The sequence below is a fragment of the Syngnathoides biaculeatus genome, chromosome 10, assembly GCF_019802595.1.
Source record: "Syngnathoides biaculeatus isolate LvHL_M chromosome 10, ASM1980259v1, whole genome shotgun sequence".
NCBI classification, from domain to species: Eukaryota; Metazoa; Chordata; class Actinopteri; order Syngnathiformes; family Syngnathidae; genus Syngnathoides; species Syngnathoides biaculeatus.
In genome coordinates, this window is record NC_084649.1 from 17,352,153 (window position 1) to 17,371,657 (window position 19,505).

The following is a 19,505-nucleotide window of genomic DNA, read 5'->3' on the forward strand; positions in this document are numbered from 1 at the left end:
TAGGGACGCACCAGTCACTGTCATTTGACGAGCACGTACGCGCCCGCGCGCCATCCCACTCGCAAATGTGCACAGTTGAGTGCGAAAAATCAAATACATGAAATTTGTTACGAGTAGAAATACATAGATATTGAAAGACATTGCTTATTTTGTGTCGTCTTGACCAACGTTCCCTCTAAGGTGCGCCACTGCTCAAATGTGCAAACTCTCAGCGCACATGAAAGCCGATCCAGCGCAGTGAAGCACAGCCTGAGAGTCTTTTTTTTTTTTTTTTTTTAAACATGGAAGCACATGGTCTCTGCTCAGCCAACTTCTACTTCCTAGTTTATCTGACACCACCCCCCTCCAATCTTAAAGCGGTACACTCATAATTACAAACATAACACACACCCGTAATTTTATATCTGCGGGCATGACTGACCACACCCGTACATTTTTCAAATGGGAGTGACTGCCGCTCATAATTGATGCGCAGAAATTGCAGCGGGTTTGGACATTACCTGCCCCCAGACGAGCTCCCCCAAGCCGAGGAAAACGCACCACATCCACTTCTCCAGGTCCAGAGGTTGGCAGCTGAATGGCTTCCCTCCAAACTGCACAATTATGATCTAAACAGAAAAGAAAAGAAAAGAAAAGAAAAGAAAAAGGACACAAGAGAACAGGTTTAGTATTCATGTAAATGAATTCATGTGGGGGAAAATTTTTTTATACATTTTTACGGGAATTCTTTTAATTCATAGTCTACTCGCGTAAAAATAATAATAATAGGTTACTGTTATTTACCTGTACGGCAAACGTGCCAAAAACAATGGAACAGAAGATGGGGTTCCTAAAGATCCCCTCGAAGACGTTGCGCTCGCCGTGTATCTTGCGCGCGTTGATCTCGTTAAAGAGCTGCATCATGACGAAGGTGTTGAAGATGATGGTGTAGTGCTCCGAGGGGGGCGCGTGGAGGGGCGCGTTGCGGCCGCTGTCGATATCGAAGATCTGCTCACCTGAGGAGGAAATTCAAGTGTGAAGCCATTTGTGAAAAGGAAGTCAGAATGAACTGATACTAAAAATGTTGTCTTGACCTAAAGGGAATACAATTGGACTTTCTTGAGGAACTCCTTAGTCCCCCCCGATTTAAACAGCAATAAGGAATTTTAAGGCTAATTATTGAAATTTGAACTGTGAAATGAATTCTCCGTTGAAGATAATTGGTGGAAACGTGCAAGGACCAAGAACTCTGTAGCACTCAATTGTGGAGCTATAGTATGATTTTCAGATTTTTTTTTGAGGGGCACGCCTCTAACGGACCCAGAGATCCACACACATTAAAAGAACTCAAACACTTTAGTTCACATTAGCAGTTTGTCCATGCAACTGCGACATGTAGTTAGCTAACTAGCTAGCTTTTTTTAAATCCTAAAAATAGAGTACATCTTCAGTTTGGCTACTCTGCTGATGTTGTTGCTTCATGCAGAAAAAGACGAAAGGGTAAAGGATGGCGGGGGCATCTAACTTGAAAGCAGGCATTGAAAAGGGTTTTGCGCTGGCAAGAGCGCTTTAGCATGCCTCTTCTTTGGGGTGTGAAAAAGCCCCACAACAACTCAGTGGGATGGTTCCTCGCCCCTCAGAGGCTTTCGTCTGATCTATTTTCATGGCTCACACGTGTACTGTAGTTACATGCAGGCACAAGAAATATGCTAGATTAGGTAGTATTTATTTATTTATTTTCCCAGTTTTTGAACGGCACGTAGTTTCAGCGCATTCAACAAACATGGCCACATTCTTCATTTAAATGAGAACAGCTTGATTTTTCACAATTTTGAAACCTCGTCTTTGCATACTGGGTGATTTTTTTTTTTTTCCAATCATGCAAATTTGTCAGGGTTGTTCACAACACTTTGTGCGATGTCAAATTTATAAGACATTTATTTTCACTTTACAAGGACTTTAAGGGTTAGATTGTCCTATGAATCAGTGAGCGAACATTAATTTGTAAAAGTACTATTACTGTGTAGAATCGCAGCTATGAGTCTCTGGCTCCAGCAAACCTCTATCCTAGGTCCACCGGATGATGTTCCGCATTTCTTTACTTGTTCTTTTTAACACACTGCTATCATTCTGAGGTCAATTCATTAGTCCTTACCGATGAAGAGGAGGAGAAAGATGATGATGAGCTGATAGACGCCGTGCCCCAGGATGTTCTTGGTCATGGTGCTGGAGATGAGAGGCTTGTTGCGTCCGTACGGTTTCCTCCTGAGCAGCGACTCGGTGGGGGGCTCGGTGGCCAGGGCCAGCGAGGCGAACGTGTCCATGATCAGGTTGACCCAAAGCATCTGCACCGCCTTCAGGGGAGAGTCCTGACGAAGACAAGACTCACTTTAAAGCTCACACAAACGCACTGAATACAAATTGCCATGTGATCATAATGTTGAACTAATTAGAATGAGCCACATGCTGCTTCACCAAGACATTCATACATTATATGCTATGTATTACGCATTGGCAACCGTTTAACCACACTCACACCTGTGCAATGAAGACATATTTGATATTTTTATACATTTCATATTATATTAATGTAATAACTTATGGGAGCAACAAATTGTAATATAATATTTTTATTATAAGTTATTGTTTATTGTTTTGTAGCTCCAAAGATATTATAACATAAAAGGAACATTTTGGCATAATCCCGTAAGACTTGTTTTTTTTCTTCAATAAAAAAGTTGTACCTGATGGGATTTTTCAGGATATAAAATAATATTTGAGGGGGAAAAGCTCATAATAACCATAATTGACTTTTGAAATATGACTTTTGAAAAATAAATCATAATCCTATGACAAGTTTATTTTTGGAAAATAAGGATGCATTTTTTTCCAAAGGTAAAATGTAATTTTTCAAGAAAAAAAATTCACAATATTACAGGAACAAATACTTTTTTTTAAGATAAAGGTTGCATTTTGAAGATGACATTTTGTAATTCTTAATAATAAGTAATAATTTTACTGAAATAAAGTTTGATTTTTTTGAGACAAAGAGTCACATCTTTTTTTTGTACATAGATCCAATGCGATGTGAAATATGACTAAATAGTGGACGATTGCTGTGATATGTTTGAAAGGGATGGAAAGAGGCATGTATTTTTTTGACTGGGCCCATGCACCTCCCTAACGAATCAAACAAACTAGAAAATGCTTTAAAAAGTTTAATAAGATGACATCGCAAAGCTTTTTCGGGGTTCCACATCTTCCTCCCACATTCCAAAAACAGGGCAGCTTATTTGAACTCTCCAAATTGTCCACAAATGTGAAAGCTATTATAATATTCTATAATATTTGTGTTGCTGGCCAGCTGTACCTGGGCTCTCACCCCAAAGCTCCAGCTCAACTCAGAAATGTATTGGCATATATTGTGCAAAACTGCACTCCAGAATACTTGTGAGGCTTACTCAGCTCCATCATCACACACAAAAAGTGCAAAACACAATCTCAACAATCTCAATCTGGTGAGCGCCCGCTGTGGCACACAAATTCAAGTTCCTCCCTCACTTGAGCTCATACCTGCGTGATGCAGGCGCCGGTGAACGCCACGATGACCGCGACCACGTTGACCGTGAGCTGGAACTGGAGGAACTTGGAGATGCTGTCGTAGACGTTGCGGCCCCACATCACCGCCTTGACGATGCTGCTGAAGTTGTCGTCCGTCAGGATGATGTCGGACGCCTCCTTGGCCACGTCTGTGCCGGCGATGCCCTTGGGGAGAAGCGGTAAATAATGCTTTACTGAACCATCCATGACACCAATCTTGTTTTTGAACTCGCAGCAAATTGTAGTAGGATATGAAACTTCTCGTAGCTGAACTATGTAGTAGGTTAGAAATATCAAATTATATAGTTTATATTGTTTGGAACCTTTTATTCACGTTATGTGCAGTGACGTTTTTGTTGTTAATTTACGGATATTAACTTTTCAAAGACGTCAAATCCATTCATCCATTATCCAAGCCGCGCATCCTCACAAGGGTCACGGGAAAGCTAGAGCCCATCCCAGCTAGCTACGGGCGAAAGGCGGACTACACCCTGAACTGGTCGCCAGTCAGTCGCAGGACTGATATTGACACCATCACTGAGCGGGAATCGATGCCACGGTGCCCGCATCTAAGTCAGGCATGTATCCCACTACACTATCAGTGAAAGATGTGAAATGTTTTATGAAAATGTATTCAGGTTTGTGTTTGATGGGCTACTTTGTTTTGAATAATGTAATTACAATTTCCCTTTAAATTTTTTTAAGTGAAAAAAAAAAAAAACCACATTAAATTGGAAAGCGGATTTTTGGGGGAAACTTTGATTTTATTTTAAAGCCATATGGCCCAGCCATAGATATATCCTACTTGTGCGAAGAGATCAAAGAACCACTTACAACTAAATTGGTAAACACATTTTCTTCTCAGTGCCTCAGTGAATAAAAAAAGTTGGTTACCAAAGCAAAAAAAAAAAAAAAAACACCTTCCGCTCCATGTGAAAGTATCATTGAACCTTAATAAATATTCCTTTAATCATTGAAATATTCTAAAGTTGTAAATATTGCTTGAAATATTTTCCCGCCCGTACATTTCCTCTTGTTTTGCTTCTCGATGTGGAAATGAGATTCGGTTGCTGTTCACTTCGAGTAGGATAAACTGTAGTGGGCCACCCCAAAATCCTGAACTACTTGCATCATAACCTTCAACAGAAAGCTGTGATGAAGCAGTTTATCTTTCCAAAAGAACAATGATATATATAAAAACAATATAAAATGTGCTTGATGCACTAGTTTTTCAGTGTGTAATGAATTCAAGTTGAAGGATGTGAAAGTGGGCCCAGTACGGTCCTCAGAGGAAAAACTTTGACGCACCTGATCTATGAAAACATGCGGTGAGTTCAGGTGTGTGGAAAATGCGGGTCACACTTCTGATCTTTGTTTTCTTATCATCCATAACATTGTGCATGAGCAAGACAATCTGTTCAGTAACACGAGGGCATAACAAGGAGACAATAGTTGGCCGACTAACAGCTGCAGTGATGGTGCGTGTACCCCATCTTCCACCAGGGGAGCGCATCATCTTTGAATGGGCAACCCCGAATACCGCAGAGGTGAAGACACATCTGCAGATGAGCGGCGAGAGCCGTCTCGAGGAAGAAAATAGTTTTGGTTACCATGGCGAAGCCGACATCAGCCTTCTTCAGAGCCGGCCCGTCATTGGTGCCGTCGCCTGTCACCGCCACCACCTGCCTCTGTTCCACCATGGTGCTGTCAATAATGCCTGTCACGCACAGCAACGTGTTATTTGTGCATACGCAGGACACCACGAAAGGCAAGCACACAAAAAGTACAAGTTTGACACAAAAGTCTTTGCCGTAATTTTAAAGTAATTGAAAAAATTAATTTATCTGACTTTTTTTTTGGGAGGGGGGGAGGCAATGATATAGCATATTGAGCATGACTGCACCATGCCAAATATTTGATATGGGTTTGCAGATGTTTTATAATTAATGCAGGCGAGTGGAAAAATTATGACTTTAAATGAATCTATTTTAGTAGCACTGGAGAAAATAAAACGCACTGGAGTGTGGCAATTTTGTTTTAATAATCAACAGAGTAGATTATTGGTTGGGAAAATGAATGCAAATATTCAGAATTTCTTGGGGGGGTTGTGGGAATAAAGTTAAAAAAAACATAAATGTGAGATGTGATTTTTTTCAACGAAAAAGACTATGACTGAAAAAATAAAGAATAATCAAAAAGGCGAAACATAATTCAATAACATCACACATTTTACCTTGATAAAAAGAATATTATTTAAATAAAAAGTCTATTCTATATCAAGAACCGGTAATATGTAAAAGTATATTCTTTTTTAAATACAGTTGCGTGCTATAAATGAACTTGGCTCATAATTAAATAATAATTAAATAGTGCCGTTTCATATTATGATTTTTCTGCAAGTGAAACAGCATTGTGTGCATGATAGCAACATGCCAAATATTTTATTGTTCTTTGCTGTTAATGCAGAGTAGTAAAAATTAGTATAAACTTGGCTGTTTTGTGCCAAGTATGTTTGGAATGACTGTAGTATGCTATTTAAAAAAAAAAAAGTTTTATAATCAATACAGAGCTAAATGAACACTTTTTTTTGGGTGCACTTGTGTGTGTGTGTCTCTCTCTGTGCCGAGCATGTTGGGCATGACAGCAGCATCTGCACCTTTTTGGCCCCAACCCACCCACGCCTACCCCGTGATTTCCGCCTAGCAACAGGTGATGCCCCAAAATGGATGCGTATTTACCTTTAACCAGCGTGTGTTTGTCAGTTGGAGAGGATCTGGCCAGGACGCGCAGTTTGGGCCAAACCTTATCAATCCGCTCCTGTTCCACCTGAACACAAGCGCATAACGAGTGAGTGATGTCTCATTTTCTCAACGTCCACCCCTCTTCATACTTCTCCTTTCTCGTTGCGAATCCTCCTGTTGAACTCCTTGCCGTCGATGCAGAGGAAGTCCTCTCCGGGATGGATGATGCCGCACTTGATGGCGATGGCCCTGGCCGTATTTATGTTGTCCCCGGTCACCATGCGCACGGTGATGCCCGCGCGTTGGCACTTCTGAATGGCGTCCGGCACCTACAGAAGCACACGAACGACGCAGACGTCAATTTTATGCGTTCCCACGTTCCCAAATATTGTTTGGAATCTGATGACATACAAGTACAGTTGCAATGGGTGGTTGGGGGGGGTAAACATGATATCTACCCATAAATTAGTTGACGCAAAAATTTCAGTCTACGTAAAAAAAAAAATATATATATCACTGTGGGAAAAACCTCTTCACAAACACTTTCCAGTACACAGTGTGTAGTACGCAGTACCCACCGTTCTTCTCCGCTGGCTGTGTGCGATCACGTGAAGTCAAACAGCAAAGCGGATCCGCAAGGGAGATATTACGTATGGAGATGGATGCATGCGAGAAGCCAGCATGTCCTCTTCTCTGGCAAAGGTCAGTGTGGGCGAGCTGTGCTCTCCAAACCCACACATCCACAAATACAGAGGCGGACCTATGCATAAGTTTGACTCGCGAGTCACTTGGACATGTTCTGCATACTTTTTTTTTTTGTATTTGTACTTTTTGAACGCATAGGAGCGCACACTGAAATCAGAGAAATCCACCTGCGCAATTAAGTGGCAGAGGGGAGAGGAAAAAAAAAAAAAAAAAAAAAAACCCTAGCGCATGAGCGGATTACACCGGATGAACGACATGCAATATTTTGATATCATTTCATCCGACTGGAAATTCCACACGCTCGCATCCGTTTGCATCACTCGTAGGACTTCAACGCTTTGGACTTTGGAGACTTCAAACTACAAATTGCAATTTCAAATGCTGAGAAATGCCACGACCGCCAAGCGGGAACACCAATAAAGAACTGAATTAAGAACAGCAGGATGTAGACTTTAAATGGCCGCTTCGAATGCGCTGACGCGGCATCATTATTTGGAGTACAGCACAATAATCATCACCGCTTAAAAACTGTAAACAGCTGTGTCTTCTTTACTGTGGGTCGCCCCTCCAAAAACCGTGAACATAATTAATACAGCTACGGCAATCTGGTCATGTGCTTCCTGAATTAAAATACCCAGATTACAGAAATACAGGCCGGGGTGGGTTGTTGGAATATTGTTAAGAGAGGAGATTGATGGAGAAATGCGGTAAAATGAAAGTTGGAAATGTGGTGATTGTGGTTTTTACGTCATGCTATGAATTCACATCCCCGAGACACTTTTACAAGGATTTATGTGAGGAGGTATTTTATGCTGTTGATTGTATTTATTTTCTTAATTTCGAAAACAGTAGTTCCCACATTGGCGGCACGGTGGCTCAGCTGGTAAAGCCTTGGCGTCACAGTTCTGAGGTCACAGGTTTAATCCTGGACTCGCCTGTGTGGAGTTTGCATGTTCACACCGTGCCTGCGTGGGTTTTCTCCGGGCACTCCGGTTTCCTCCCACATTCCAAAAACATGCAACATTAATTGGACACTCTAAATTGCCCGTAGGTGTAATCGTGAATGTGACTGTTGTCTGTCTCCATGTGCCCCGCGATTGGCTGGCAACCAGTTCAGGGTGTTCCCCGCCTCCTGCCCATTGACAGATGGGATAGGCTCCAGCACTCCCCGCGACCCTCGTGAGGATAAGCGGTGAAGAAAATGGATGGATAGTTCCCAACTAACCACTAGTCCACCGTACTACATGAATACAATACGTCGTTTTGACCAACACCAAAGAGGCTCTTGCTGTTCCACATTTTTGCCATCCGTCTAATTCACATTCTTGCTGTCTCCCCGACTTCTCGTCTCCATGTCCGCCAGTCATCGGAACCGAGCGGCGAAGCACAAACCACAACACAGTTGCAAAACAGCGATTGCCTGCAACAGCAATTACACCCCGCTCATCCGCCATTGTGAGAAACTCCCAAGGTAATTCTTCTTATTATATTTTCTGTCCAGTGTTTTCTTCTTTTTTTTTTCCCCCATCTCCATCTCTAACGTCCTTTGTCAGGGAGCCCTACAGGCTAGCCGCTCATCAAAACGAGCCACCTATTTAATTGAAAAAGGAGACGAGCAAAAGAGCCGGAGAAGCGGAGGCCCTGAGTGTGAGGCGGGGTGTTTGGATACAGGATGAAAAGAAGAGGCTTAATAATGCAACATGGCTTTGCCGTAACCTGCACAACAGACGCCAAACGAGGTCAGACGTCCCACGCCACACGGATACCTCCGTCACTCGCAGCTCGGCTTCTCATCCCTCTTATGAGTAGTCCTTCGAGAACTATACTGCGGATTTATTTGCACACGATGAAAATCCGTCCATCTTCTGCACTGCTTGTCCTGTTCGTGGTCATGTAAAGAAACCTAACTCTGCTGACTTTGGCAAAAAGAAGCCGGGACTGGTCACCAGTAAAGGATCGGTGGATGGCTTGATCGACACAGTCAAGACTCCACAGTCCACACTAAGCAACAACAATAAAGCCCAGCAAATAAATAATACCTATTTTAAATATAAAGTATCATTGTTGTCATAAGGAAACCTGTTATGTCCAAATAAGGTCAACTTCACAAATAGATACTATCGGCCTGTCCCCACGTTGTATGTTATTTTGACACTGAAAATAGCTTGAGAACCAATGCGTTAACTCTCTGGAATGCTTGGACTGTCTGCCAAATGTTTAAAAACGCTTGCTTTATCCCTCACACTGTAACCTTAATGTTAAAAGGTCTAGATGTTGTGTTGGATGGCAACTTGTGAAAATGTTTACGTTAGATTTGATTATGTCCAAAATCACTAGCTGTAATGCTCCAGCATAGAAGGAATCGGTCAGCCACGGTGGTAAATTACGTACAGAAGGATTTGATTTGAGTCAGCTCGTCGTTTTATCCTTTGGATCTCGCGTGGCTCTAAGACCTTTGAGAAAGACTTTGGGAAGATGATGTAACTACAGTGGTGTGCTTATGTGAAGTACTCCAGGCCTTTTGTGTGGTCGGGGGCTCGGTGTGAGCGCGGACTTTGATGAGGACGTCTGGTGCCGCCATTATTGACAGAATAATACATTAGTGATTGTAAGAGTGTCCATTAATTCTCGTCACAATTAAAAAAAAATGAATGGACAAATATATGCGACTTATAATGCATAACATAAGGCAGTCACTCACATTTGAAAAATGTACGGGCGTGGTCAGTCAAGCTCGCAGATGAAGTTGCGGGTGTGATTAGGGATGGCTTAAAAATAACTTACTGGATTAATATAACATAACTGTAAATTAAAAATAAACAAATACATAACTAAAATAGAAAACTAAAATTTCAAACTCAGAAATGACAATTTCCAATTTCAACTGATGTTAGTAGAACAATCTTTATCTGAAGAAAAGTTAAATTCACTGGCCTGGAATAAACACGAACGCAATGTTTTCAAAAATGCTGAAAGTTTAGTTCAACATAATCGGTGTTCGTAGCAACAAGCTAGCAATACATTGTAACGACATTGCTGTTGCCAATCGTGATGTGTTGTTGTGGGAGTGGGGGCGGAGTACGCATCGCAGGACTGCCATAAATAGGAGGCGGGCTTGCTAGAACGCGCCTTTATGTGCATTCGCTCGACGTATTGGCCACGCCTGACTCAAGCGACGAGGTGGATGATAGTCTAGCCTCTTTTTTCTTTTTTTTTTGGGCACGCCGTCAAACTGCCTCACGATCGACGCAATGAGCATCCCTGGTGTAACTGAATTTCCTTTGACATGGCTCATGATGTTGATGACTTTCGACGTAAATGCGGCCGCAGTACGTGAAGCAGCTCTGAACATGGCCTTTCGGCCTAATATCCGTACATGCTTAGTACGGTTAACTTGCATTTCCTGTTTCCGGGTGAATGCTGTTTTTTTGGAGCAGGCTCGTTTAGTCAACAACATTTATGAAATAAACACATAAATTAATGTCAAGACTACACAAAATACACAACGTCTTTCAATATCAATTTTTTCCACTCGGAACACATTTTACACGTGCGATTTTTTTGTGTTCAACTGTGCAGATTTGCGAGCACGGTGGCGGGCAAGCATGGTCGCGCGCATTAAATGTGAGTGACTGCATAAGGAGTAGAGATTGAAAAGATTGTCAGCCATTTTCAGAGCATTTTGACAGATCTTTCATGGCCCACAGAATATTGTGTCCTGTGACAATAAAATAAATGGACCGAACAAAAATTTGGGATGACATCCTGCACCGAGTGGAGGAGTTGAAGTATTTTGGGGTCTTGTTCACGAGTGAGGGAAGAATGGAGCGGGAGGTCGACAGGGGGATGGATGGGTGCAGCGTCTACAGTGATGCGGACTTTGTATCGATCTGTTGTGGTAAAGAGGGAGCTAAGTCGAAAGGCGACACACTCAATTCTTGACCTAATTTATAAAACGTGAAAATTCAGACAATTTGTTCTAGAAGTGAATTTGTGCAGGTTGGCAGCGCTGCAGTCGTAGCTGTGTGTGCATTTTTTTGTAATAATTGGGATAATATTTTTGTAAGCATTTTGGTTTACGGCAATAATAATCATTTGAGTGCATCACTAGTACGCAACCTCAAATGTCCAGTGGCTCTTTCCATAAAACAAGGCACAAGAGCAATGTTTTCTATTCTGATGTTTGTGGCGACCTCTTACTGCCTCTTTCTGTGGCGGATGACTTTAGAGAATCACAGTCATGTACTCTGTTCAGCTTTTTTTTTTTTTTAAGTATTCTGTGTGTGTTTTTATTTCTGAGAAGTAAAGAAAACCTAACGGCAAAAGATGATGCAAACTGTAACCATGGTAACTGAAGTGTACGGGTACAGTAACTAGCTTGAAAGGAAGAGAGGGAGACCAGTGAATCACTGAGAAAATAAATAATTTATACAAAGAAAGATGGGTTAGTTACCAGGTAACAAAATAATCAGATTGACGCCACACCCTTTGGACGATATGGAAACAAATATCAAAGGGTCTAAACGTGATTGGCCGGTCAGTATGCAGAATGTCATCGAACGCGCAACTACACACATCATCGAGATAAAAAATAAAATAAATAAAACACGTTGTACCGAATTCATCAAATACACTCAAGCACAACAACAATGTAGGCGACAACGATCTCCCTTATTTAAAGGAAAATTCCGGTAGTTTAGAGTAACAATGTACCTCAATAGGTCATGTAATATGTACTCTATCTTGATAATGTGAGGGACCTACATGACCTGCACCATATTACGTGTTACGTGCCGTTCCACGTAACACATCACATCCGCGGACGTAGGTTATGTGACTCGCCAAAATGGCAGCGCACCTGGAAATTCATAATGGTCGATAAAAATCTTCTCAAAACACTATTAAATGAGAGAGGATTTCACATCACATTATCAAGATAGAGTACATATTACATGACCTATTGGGTACATTGTTACTCCAAACCACCAGAATTTAGGTGTCTGAGTAAAGGGACACATTTTGTGTGAGGGGAAACATAAAGCGGCAAGAAAAAGAGCGATACAACAGTACAACAATATAACAGTAATATTGAGACTGTGGAGTCAATACTGCGCTGTCCACAATTAAGATAAAGGAAAAAAAAAGTGGGAAAGCGGGAAAGTCCAAAACAACGTGCGGATTGAATGGATCGGTCTGAAGAAGACGTGCGAACAAATCTGCCTTTTTTTTTTTTTTTTGTGAGGAGAATCAGTGCAGCAAGGAAAGGAGTGTTGCAGCAGAGTGGAGACTATTGAGTATTGACGTGTCTAGAGCTATGCCACAAGAAACAGGTCAAGCTACAAAAACAAAGATAGAACGAGACATGCTATAAAATAGATTTTATTCAAGCGAAACCGAGGGCAGAAAGAAAGCAGATTCAGAGAGCAGTGCAGCAAAATGGAGATTGTGGAGTACAAAACTTCAGTACTGAGTCCCAAGAAACAGAGCAAATGGGAAGCTACTAAAATGACGATGCAATGAGCGAGCAAGACGTGCTAACAAAGAATTCAATATTTCAATTATGTTAAGAAAATGGGCCATTACAGCAAAGCGGAGAATGTGGAGTGGAATAATGAATGAAATGTCCAGAGCAAGGACAATGCAAGAGTGGGCTTTACTGGACTTCAGTGGGCTCAAGCCAAGTCTGATTGGCTTACAACCTTCTAATAGCCACAACAGAACCACAACAGAGAAGTGAGCACCACCACAATCAACCGCCGTGTCCTACCTCTGGCCTGACGGGGTCTTCGATCCCGACGACGCAAATGGCGGTGAGGTCGCTGAGGATGTTGCTTTCGTCGTCCCAGTTGGGCTCGGGATCGCTGGGGAAATCGCGGTAGGCCACGCAGATGGTCCTCAGGCCGTCGCAGGCCATGGGCTCGATCACCTTCTTCACCATCTCGTCCTTGTCCCGTGGACGGAAAACCCGCGGCTCGCCCACCTCGCTCAGAATGTGGTTGCATCTGTGAGTTGTAAAAAAAGAAAAAAAAAAATCCACAACTGGCAGTTATCAGCCAATACATTGGATAACGGCCAATACGTCGTATGTCATCTTTTTCTAAAAGCTCGACCGGCAACACAGTTTTTACAAAAATAAATGTGTAAAAATAGAGGCCTTGCGCAGTATTCAAGACGATCTTGCGTGAAGCGGATTATCATAAATGAAAATCGCGCCCCATGGATTGATTTGTGACGACGGCAGGTTTATCTCAATTGCCGCCCCCACCCCAACCCCACCCGCACCCAATCTGATAATCTTGCTTACTTTTTTAGGACAATCTCAGACGCTCCCTTGCTGTACATGCGGAAGCTCCCGTCGGGCAGTTTGACGACGGTGCTCATGGACTTCCGCACCGAGTTGAAGGTGTACACTTTGTAGAGCTTCTCCTCGGGGATCTGGTTCCTGATTGGCTGGTAATCTCGCTTCAGGTCCAACACCAATCCCAGCAGGCCGCACTCCGTCTTGTTGCCCACCTGTTTCGGCAGACCGCCTTCCTTATCCGGGGGCTGCGGAAATGCAAGAGAGAGGTTTGGAGTGTTTGCCTTCAGACTGAGAAAACCAAAGCAAATTTATTTATACGATTCGAATCAAAGAAGGAAATAAGTACAATTGAAACGGCACATAAGACAATAAATATCTTTTTTTAAATGAGATCTAATCAAAGTTCCTGCTCTTTTTTTTTTCAGGTATCTTGTTGGTTTTATATGAACATCGCTTGCTGTCGTGAGGCGCACATTCATCTCCCGGCAACCAAAAAGAACAACTGACACAAATAAAGAAATTATACAAGAACGCAGCCTTTTTTTTTTTATACATGTTCCCTTTCAGCCGACGCCAAAGTGCAAATCTCATTAATGTCAACATCACACGCACTTTACTGTCCTTTTAAACAAGCCGCTTCGCACATTTGCTCATCTCAAGATCACATTAGGGTAGCAGGCAATGCTGTCATTCAGACTCATTTATCATTTAAAAAAAAAAAAAAAACCTTCATAGTCTCTTTTTTTTCTTTTATGGACAAAAAAAGGCATTCAACGATCAAGATTTTTGGGACCGAAAAAAAACCCCAAAAAACGATAACCTATCCAATCAAAAGATGGAGCAATGAGTGTATTTAAATTACGTGCTCATTTACTCTATAAACATATGTACTTAATTGCTAAAAAAATATACATTGACAATAAATAATGCAGCTTTGTTCATAAATGTATTTTACAAAGTACAAAAGTGCTTTCATTTCATTATATTTAAATTAGAAAGAATTGTGCACATTTGTATACTGTATATACTGTAGTATATATCCATCCATCCATTTTCTTAGCCGCTTATCCTCACAAGCGAGTGCTAGAGCCTATCCCAGCTGTCAACGGGCAGGAGGCGGGGTACACCCGGAACTGGTTGCCAGCCAATCGCAGGGCACATGGAGACAGACACACAGCTGCACTCACAATCACACCTACGGGCAATTTCGAGTGTCCAATTAATGTTGCATATTTTTGGGATGTGGGAGGAAACCCACGCAGGCACGGGGAGAACATGCAAACTCCACACAGGCGGGTCCTCAAAAGGTAAGATGTTATGATGTGAGGCCAACGCTTTCCATACCATATGGTAAATTAAAATTAATATGAAAACACTCATTTCTATATCCTAAATATACAATGTAAAATAAAAATACTAAAACGCGGAATGAAGACATTTCTCGATGAACACTCTCGTTATGTTTTCAACAACAGTTTGAAAACCTCCAGCTAAAAAGCTAATATACAGTATTATGTGTTCCCCTCTTCAAACATAGACATATGTCTCTAAAAGTATGCAGAAGCCCACGCACATACAACTCACAATTTAGCACCAACGCGAGCATCCAATATTACGGGCCACTAAAGCAATCTTGGAAGTACATATAGGTATGCAGTACAATAAAGTAATGTCAACAACCAGATATTGTATTGTGTAGACTGCTTCGTAGAAAGTTCCGTGATTTGGGTCCCCGTTCTACAAACCAGCCGGTGTGGATGAGTCCAAATGTTCCATCCGTTCATTAAGTAAAGACAGACAGCGTCTCACTGATGTAATTAGCGCTCATTAGGGGAATCCCTTCATTTGTTTTGGTTTTAAACCAGTCTTCATCTTGCCCAACAGTTAAACATAAACCACATACTGTATATCCGATGGTGAACCTGGGCCAGCACCGATTGGATTTTTAAATAATAGATTTTATGTATTTTTTTTTCTCCTCCTCTCAGCTGGAGCTCCTCGGGTGGTGGCAGCTGCTGGAAGGCAGCCATGTAAATACGGCCACAGTGAAATGAATCAACATTCGTTATTCTTCCTTTCTGAAAACTCCAAACGTTGAGCCGCTCTTTTTCTTTCCTTTATGCGAAGATCCGGTAGAATTTGTGGATTTGTTTCCAGCAGTAAAGCAGGCAGACCAGTTCCGTTAAAACAGACCCGAAGTTAATTTTGATAGATTAATTACAAATAGATAATGCAAACAAAAAGTGTGAGTGAGAAAAAGAGAGGGCGAAAGAGAGAGCGAGAGAGCTTGAGGAAACATTAGCACTACTTATGAAACAATGTTAATTGCATAATTGAAGAAGCTCGGGCAAATTGATTAATCCGACGGATGGATTTGGATTTTCCTTTTCAAAAAGTGCTCGATGATAGCATGCGGAAGACACGATTGGGTACAGGCTGTAAGTGGCCGAAATGTGTTGCAGAGAGCACGGAAAACGGCGCTAACATTAGCGTGGATTTTTGTGTGGCTGAAAGTGGAGCGTAAATACACTGATTGAGGGATTGAACTGCCAATCGGTATGATGTTATTAAATGAAATTGCTGTGCTATATATTGCAACAGTACTTTAGCTCAGTGCTTCAGTTTAAAAAGGGTGATCTAAAAGATAAATATTTGGCATTTAGTCGCTATTTCAAACATTTACATGCTTTTGTCCAAACACCCCAAGTATCAACAGGTATAATCAAGTACTTTTTAGTCGGTCTGACATCAGTCTGACTCATACAACAGGTCACCACGGCCCCCTCCAGCTGTGGACGGCTTGTGTTACCGTGACAACTCAAGGGCGCAGTGACTTGCCGAGTCCGATAAAGAGTAAGTACTTGGATTGTTCAGTATTTTCACTCTCCGTTTGTATATGTGGGGCGTGAGGCTCAAGTACAACGGTACTTCATCACTGGCATCGAGAGGCAGACGTTGGCACGACCGTACTACCGTTGGCACAATTTGGGCTGAGGACCAGCTGCCCTCTCCCTGGTCTTCGGGTGTTCCCGCGGGCAAGGACATATGCCAGAGGGAGAGCTGGCAAGTTGACTTCCTGTTCCACATGAGGCTCTCCCTAATCCACGCCTCCTGTTCCTTCCACTTTTCTCCTTCATCTCAATCTCCTCATTCACTCTCCTCCCTCTCAATGACCTTCTTCTCTTGCACCCTTCTCCCTTTCTCCTCGACGAGCGCTCCACCCCTTCCCTCTCGCGGATGATACGCTAGCGCTGCGAATGAGCTGCGCGGGCCAACTGGGCCGAAGCCCGGAGGTGTGCTGGAGGGCACTAAGGCGCTCCTCGCAGTTTACGATGAGGACACTTGTCGCTCGAGCGTGCTCTGACAAACTCGAATAGTATCATGTCACCATCTTGTCTGACTCCCCTTGCTCTAGTTCCAGATTCCCTTGCGCCATCTTCTCCCACATGGGCTCCCCATTTTAAGGCGGTGCCTTATCAGAGCAAAGAACAGGAAAGGAAATATGGATGGTGTAAAATCAAACACGCTAAAACGAGTTGAAAAATAAAATAAAATGTCCAAAATTCAATGAAAAATACCAAGAATAAAATGCATCAAGTAAAAACATTTTAAAATAAAAGGAAACTGTTCAAGTAAAGCATGCAAGGAACTGATTTGGAAATAAATCAGTCAAAATGGAAAAAAAAAGGACATTTTTAAAAAGTTAAACTATTGTAAAAGTAAAAAACATTTTAAAATGCCAATAAAGACCTATTCAAAAATTGAAATCAACAAAACAAATTGAAAATGAATAATATAAAGCATCTGGAAAGTCATTTTTAAAAGAAGAAACTATTGAATAAAAATATAAAATCAAACTATTTATGGTAAAATATATATTTTATCATGTCTTTGAAAATACATTTTTTGTGCAACTTTGCCATTGTAAAAATCAATGTCCTTTGATAAATTTGACCTAAACCTTGTCTTTTGAGTGCTGCATTTTAATTACTGTTTCGATTCTGTGAACACAAAATGGCATTTCTTATTTTGAAACTCTCGTTTTTATTTTTATGCCAGGTCTATGAACAAAATGGGTTTTTTTTCGATTGTAGTTTTCATCACGTTATTATAACAACCTTGATACAAGAAGATAGTAAAGCCTCATCAACCACAAGATTATGTACACCCGTACACCCATAACATCAACACTACTATTTACTATTTATTTTGGGGGAAAATATGGAATCTGTACACTTTTTTGTGCAGGAGGGGGGGGTCAAATACTCCCTCTGTGGTTGTTTATAGTAAGATGGATTTTTATTGGAAAATGCATTGAGCCAGAATGAGGTCTGAGAAGGGGCTGACATGGAAAAAATAGAAATTAAAAAAACGAATGGCACAAATTTCCATATACTTTCTTATGGGTTAAACAATCATTTTTGTATCCTTTATGCGTCCTGTGTCCAAACATTTTCCAGTCCTGCAGTCAAAAATAACCTCCCCAGAGATGCTTATAAAAGACAAGTGGAATCGTATTGTGCGTAAAAAGAGGGAAAAAAGCAATTATATAAACATCATTTTCACTGTGAAGATGCAGCTCAGTCCCTGTGGGCCAATTGCGAGAAAGTTCAGCCGAAGAATATCCGAACCGGTCAAATTTCATTAAAGATGCCTGCTTACTTTTCCTTTAGGCTCGACTGATTATCGCCAAACAAACTGTGGATGAGTAATAACGCCGTGCGTTTACATATCACAATAGTGCACAATCAGGAATTCGGTTTCCAGCGGCACTGGACAGCCAAGAAACAGTGGTAGCGTGGAGTCCACAGTGATGCGTGTGAGTGGTGGGAAAAGCCAAGATGCAATGGAGCTCTGAAAAAAGTGTCGATGACGGTGATGCGCCATCACTTCTGATGCCAAGTTGGGATGTAGATTCCCAAAAAGGAGACACGAGCAAACTATGGTAAACAGTACGTGGGGGTGGGTTCATTTGCAACAGTCCAGATGACAAATGGGGCCCAAACGAAGTTCGTGCCGAGTCAAAATGAGCAATGCTTTTTAATCGTAAACACATCGAAGTTTTGTTTTTCTGTTGTGCCGTTTATCGGCACTAGAGACGATTTTTCACAAAGCAAATCGGCATTTGGCTGAAGCCAAGTTTTATATAAAGGGATAAAAAAGGATCTACCACATTTATTATCCATCCATTTATTTTTTGCACTGCTTATCCTCACTCTGGTCTATCCCAGCTATCTTTGGGCAAGAGTATACCCTGAACTTGTAACCAGCCAATCGCAGGGCATATATAAATAGATTTGCATTCACATTCACACCTACGGGCCATTTAGAGTCTTCAATCAGGCTCCCACTCATGTTTTTAGGACGTGTGACGAAACCGGAGTATATGTATGTACAGTATATACATACGTAAGGTACGGTATCATGTATGCTCTCGTGTCTGTGTGTGTAACATATATAATGTTTTTAAATATAGGTCAGGTTGTGGCGTACAACAGTATTTGCATTTGTGTGTTTGACTCTTTGCTCCGTTTAATAATTAGCCAAAAGTGCATCGGCGACTATGGCTCTACTTGCCCACATGCGAGGACATTACAGTACCTTAATTAATCCCATTTTTATTTTCCAGTTCACTTGAGCAACAGCAAATCTGCAACTCGCTCCAACACTAAACGACAGCTTGGAAAAACTTGTAAACTTGGGTACAAGTCAGTCAAGTGAAATAATATTCTTTAAAGGATTTTGGAAATGATAAAATAATCTTAAAATGATCAATTTTCTGTGTCAAGTTCGTGAGACTGTTTTTGACGCCTACAGAGTGTCATGTCACTCGATGTAACTCACTTGGGGGCTATATTTTTAAAGACTTTCAGGCGAGGCTCTATTGAGCCCAGCCTATCAATTTTTTGCCTCAATATGAAGCCTCTAATGATTCAGTATTGAAATCAAAATGTGGGTAAATAAGACGCAAATCTGTTCTGCCTTTCAAATGGCAGATCGGAAAAAGAGAAAAGTCCCTTTCGGCTCATGGAATTTGTGCCTCTAATCCTGATAGAGCCATATGATCTCGCCGTGCTAACAAAATTAATATAGTTAACACTGCTGTGAATATTGTATATCGGGTTAGTTGAAAATAAAACCCAACATAAGCCAAGATTCAAGATACATTTCTTCAGTAA

The 19,505-nt window shown here is 41.5% G+C and overlaps 1 protein-coding gene across 8 annotated transcripts in view; it reads right to left on the reverse strand.

Annotated features, from left to right (window-relative positions):
- Window positions 1-19,505, reverse strand: part of atp2b2 (ATPase plasma membrane Ca2+ transporting 2) — a 115,719-nt gene that overhangs the window by 15,744 nt on the left and 80,470 nt on the right. For all 8 annotated transcript variants that reach the window (XM_061831481.1, XM_061831483.1, XM_061831482.1 and 5 more), the window contains 9 exons: window positions 13,330-13,571; window positions 12,793-13,027; window positions 6,470-6,649; window positions 6,318-6,405; window positions 5,190-5,296; window positions 3,553-3,744; window positions 2,135-2,348; window positions 784-995; window positions 501-608 (listed from right to left, as the gene is read on the reverse strand). In XM_061831481.1, the coding sequence (XP_061687465.1) occupies window positions 501-608; window positions 784-995; window positions 2,135-2,348; window positions 3,553-3,744; window positions 5,190-5,296; window positions 6,318-6,405; window positions 6,470-6,649; window positions 12,793-13,027; window positions 13,330-13,571 (1,578 nt within the window). The remainder of the gene's footprint in view (window positions 1-500; window positions 609-783; window positions 996-2,134; window positions 2,349-3,552; window positions 3,745-5,189; window positions 5,297-6,317; window positions 6,406-6,469; window positions 6,650-12,792; window positions 13,028-13,329; window positions 13,572-19,505) is intronic.